This window comes from Barbus barbus (assembly GCF_936440315.1).
Source record: "Barbus barbus genome assembly, chromosome: 39".
Taxonomy (NCBI): Eukaryota; Metazoa; Chordata; class Actinopteri; order Cypriniformes; family Cyprinidae; genus Barbus; species Barbus barbus.
The window spans coordinates 26270942-26275435 of NC_136717.1; the positions used below are offsets into that span (position 1 = coordinate 26270942).

At 34.9% G+C, this 4494-nt stretch overlaps 1 protein-coding gene across 1 annotated transcript; it reads right to left on the minus strand.

Annotated features, from left to right (window-relative positions):
• Positions 1 to 770: 770 nt before the first annotated feature.
• On the minus strand, positions 771 to 4083 carry LOC306858554 (macrophage mannose receptor 1-like). Its single transcript, XM_079399134.1, has 5 exons — positions 4064 to 4083; positions 2581 to 2646; positions 2128 to 2484; positions 1502 to 1837; positions 771 to 1379 (listed from the first exon to the last, which is right to left on the minus strand). The coding sequence occupies exons 1-5, from the start codon at positions 4077 to 4079 to the stop codon at positions 1009 to 1011; spliced, it is 1146 nt and encodes a 381-aa protein (XP_079255260.1). The 5' UTR covers positions 4080 to 4083; the 3' UTR covers positions 771 to 1008.
• Positions 4084 to 4494: the final 411 nt, after the last annotated feature.

Below are 4494 nucleotides of genomic sequence, written 5' to 3' on the forward strand. Positions count from 1 at the left end.
TATTATTGAATTACCACTGTGTATGAAATGTGCTATATAAATAAACTTGCCTTGCCTTATTCAAAACGTAATTAGAACCTTTCTCTAGTTCTCAAGAAAATGGTGTGCCGTGATTTTAAATGGCGTCAGTGATTTGTGTTCAAAATAAAACCCTTTATGAGACAAAAGACAGTATTTCAGAACAAAAACCTTCTTACTTATTTGCTAACCACGCAGCCCAGTTTAACTAGATGGTCCTTGCACTGCAATAGTGCCATTTGTATTCAAATTAAACTATTTCAAGTCATACGCATCTTATTATGTATGTGCATTATTTACAAAAGCGTTATTTTACTAATGTGAAAAAGTTTAAAATTCCACAAGCATGAATATTTCTTTAGCTTTGTTATCTGTGAAGTTATCTGTATTTATTACATTTGAATGGAAAAAAATATGTATCTTTTTCTTTAAGTTTATGATTTTCTTTCTGCGTTCTGTGGAATTAGCAGCACGCAAACTAGACTTTCACAAGCAGATCAGTATATATTTTTCTATCTGTGATATAAACTTGTTGCTTATTTAATGAGAATAATATCACAAAGCGCATAGAATTTTAGAGTTTTATGCCAGTTTATTGCACTAGTCTGCCCTTGAGTTTGCATTTATTTGTGCTTAACTTGAAAAACAAATCTTATTGATATTTTAATTGTTCATTGATGTTTTTGTATTTGTTTTCTGTCATACAACACATGTAGTGTTCTTGCATAAGGATATAAGAGTGTACAGCAAATGGATTGGAAAACAGTGTTTATTGAATTATTTGACAAACTGAAGCAACAGTAATGAATTATTCACAAACAAATTCTCAACTAGTTACGCTGAATAAGTGCTTTATATTAAAATACATTAATTGTATCATTTATTGTTAAAATAAATTACAGCCAGTAACTACAAAAGAGAATATAGCATAAACTAAAGCACATAGCAAAGTAAGATGGTTTGTAAGATGAATGATAGTAAAGAGGTATGTTATTTCCCCTCACATAAAACTTTAAATTTAGATCGGCAGTCTTTATCACAGCATTTATATTCACCGTTCACATTCTCTATGGCACCGCAGTGCTGGGATATCAGATGTTCTGGTGCACTTCCTTCTTTCCAGTTGGTCCAGGGTCCCACATGGAGCCCGTTGGACCAAATCCAGAATCCAAAAAGTCGACTCTGTCTAAGCCCCACCCACAATGGCTCCGAGATATTCTGTCTTTTTAGCTCTCGCTCCATTTCTATCTGATCATCCTTAGACTCAATGCGCAGAAGCCCAGATGTATTCCATTGAGTGTTGCAGTAATCCAGAGCGTCCTCCCAGGACAATTCATCCTTACTGACATGAATGAAGCTCTCTGACAAAAAAGCATACAAAGAAAAAAACATGAAAGACTATTCAAATACAATGAATTACAAAATAATTAAATGCTAAAATAGGAATTATTTGAATTTCAGAGCATGTGATGTGCTGTCTTACTGTAGCATAAAGGGAAGAAGTCCCCATTGTCAACTTTTTTCCATTGCGCATTCTCATGTCCACTCATCAAAACCCATTTGTCGCTTTGTTGCAAAGTGTCAGATTTCCAGTTTCTGTAAGCAGACTGTCCTCCATCACTCCATTCCACTTTGTCCTCCAGCAGGCCGATCCAGCAAGGAGTCCCGCCACTGCTTTGTGCTTCCTTCACTCGTTCATTTTCCTCCTTATTTCTGATACTGGCTAAATCAGCGTGATTCTCTCTGCAGTACAGCTGAGCCTCAAACCATTTTTTTCCTTCAGAGATTAACGTGTAGTTGTATGATGCTCGCCCAACATCTGTATGAATGCAAGAACGTGATATTGTTTTGGTTGAATTAATTGTAAAATTATATAGTTATAAGACAATATTGGGTATATAACGGGTGGTGATGGCGCAGTGGATAAGACACATGCCTTTGGTGTGAGAGACCCGGGTTCGAATCCACTGTGAGACACCAATGTGTCCCTGAGCAAGACACTTAACCCCTAGTTGCTCCAGAGGCGTGCGACCTCTGACATATATAGCAATTGTAAGTCGCTTTGGATAAAAGCGTCAGCTAAATGAATAAATGTAAATATTGTATTACCTTGACATATGAATTTTCTTGTCAAATCACATTGGACAGATTCCCAGTCTCCATCAGCTTTCATAGCAGCACAGCATATTTTCCCACAATTCATTTGAAAATCTTTTTGATATGTGACCTCATCACCATTTGACCATTTCTTACTGGAGATTCCGAAATGTGCACCAATCCAGCCTCTAGGGCTACCAGAAACACCAAAGAGCATTTTATTCAGATCCTCATTGTCGTCTTGGTCATAAATTGTGACGAGGTCAGTGTAGATTGTTCTGCATTCATTTCTAGCATATGTTCTATTAACCGGCTCTGGTCCTCTGTAGAATTGTCTCAGTCGTACTTTAGCAGTTGAAGGAGGAAAAGCTGAAAAGAAATATTCAGTTTTTAGCACCAAAACCCATTTGTGTTGTATGAGGAAAATAAACAAACAAACTATGACCCAGACGAGTAAATACTCACCACAGAGGAGGAGCAGCACATGAAGCAACATCATAGTGATGTTCAATGCGTTTAAACCAGTATCTGCTGTTAAACACACAATTTGTTGTTGTCAACAAACCACACACACACACACAAAAAGATGGTTGAAAACTTTTTAAAAATATTAATAAATTATTATTTGCAATAATTTCACTTTGTTCAATTTGTTTGTTTAACGAACAGAACATGTCTCATTTTTTTCCAAGTTCTAAGTTACCTAGTAGCAACACACATATATTGTTTTTCTAATAGGTGAATTTCCATGAATGATCTTTTAAAATATTTAATTAGGTGTACAATCATATACCAAAAACAAACAAACAAATAAATAAATGCACATATAGTTCTCAATGCAATCATAAAGTGTATTTTCAATATAAGGACAAGAACTTTTGCCTAATGTGTTTTAGATTTAGTTTTGAATTGAGTAAGAACTTCCCCCTTATTGTTATTGCCTGTTTTTATTATTCGGTGTTTGCATAAACATACTGTACTGCCTTAGTCAAATATCAATATCATCTATAATGTGTCCATATTGCCTCAACTAAGTTCATGGCTGAGGAACGAGTTATGATCATTAAACAATAGATAAAGTGCATTAAAATTAACACTTAAATGTATTTTGGATGTTTTCTTATCAGTTAACAACATGATATGAAAAGACAAACAGATCTCAAAATTGACCAGTCCCGGGAAACTAATAGCTTATTCTCTGTTTTAATAATTAATATTTAATAATTGTCTCTCAAAGTGATCTTCCTCAGAATCAATACACAGTAATGATTGCAGTTCTTCAGATTATTATGCCATGGCATGTTATAGGCCTACACAAATTGTCTCCATTGACAGCTATTCTGGTGAAATAATAATTTTTAAAAGCAACTTTCAGCTTTTTAGGATAGTTTCTAGTGAAGCGCTTTGGGTCTGTTTACCTTTAGCTGTTGGTGACTTGCTCCTGTGATATAAACTTTCTTAGTTTTCCATTCAAAGCTATCAGTGCTGATAGGCAAGCTAATTCATATACTGTATTTTGAAGTGTTTGTTAGGTATTGAAATACTATTTGAGGCTACTTAAACGTGGAGACACTGCGCTAAGTGTTAGAGATTAAAAAAAAGCAAAGCCCATGAAAGGGTCTGGATGAAGATTCAGAGACACTGGCCGAGTTTGTTCTCTACATGACTGATGCTTCTGTATTTGCTCACACAGGAGACTTAGGCTGCGTGTAAAATGTGTTGCTCGTGCTATTTAATCACGGTGATCAAAGCAAACACTTCTGGTGCGACATATCCAAACAGTACAATACATTTTTAAATATCTAAATGTGTGTAAGAATCTGCTCCCAGAGGAGAGCATCAACAAACAAACAATGACAGATCGGATACTTTATTTAGACAAAACAGTATGTTACTATCATTTCATTTCATCTTGATATGGAATAAGGTCAATACAGTTCCTTCTTACCTGGTGAGCAGGTCATTTGGTTGTGTACTGAAGGAAATTCAGACTTATTCAAATCACGGCATCATTTTAGGGCAGGGACAAACATCACACCACAGCTTCCCTGAAAGTATAGAGACGCCATTCCTTTTGACTGGCAACGATTATTATATACTTCATAATTTATAAAGTGATATTCTGCTGTATCCCTGCATACACCAGAGATGGTACATATAACAGAAATAAACAAGTTTATATTTCAAATCACAAAATTGTTTTAATATAGCTCATACTATGCTCTTTTTGTTGTTAAAAACCTACAGTTACTGTTATATAATGTTACATAAAGCAAAATACACTGCAAACATAAGTGATGAATGAAGAGTTCACCAAAATAATTATTACAAATTCTCTGTGCTTAGTAAAAAGTTGTCAACAAACATTTCTAACAATAT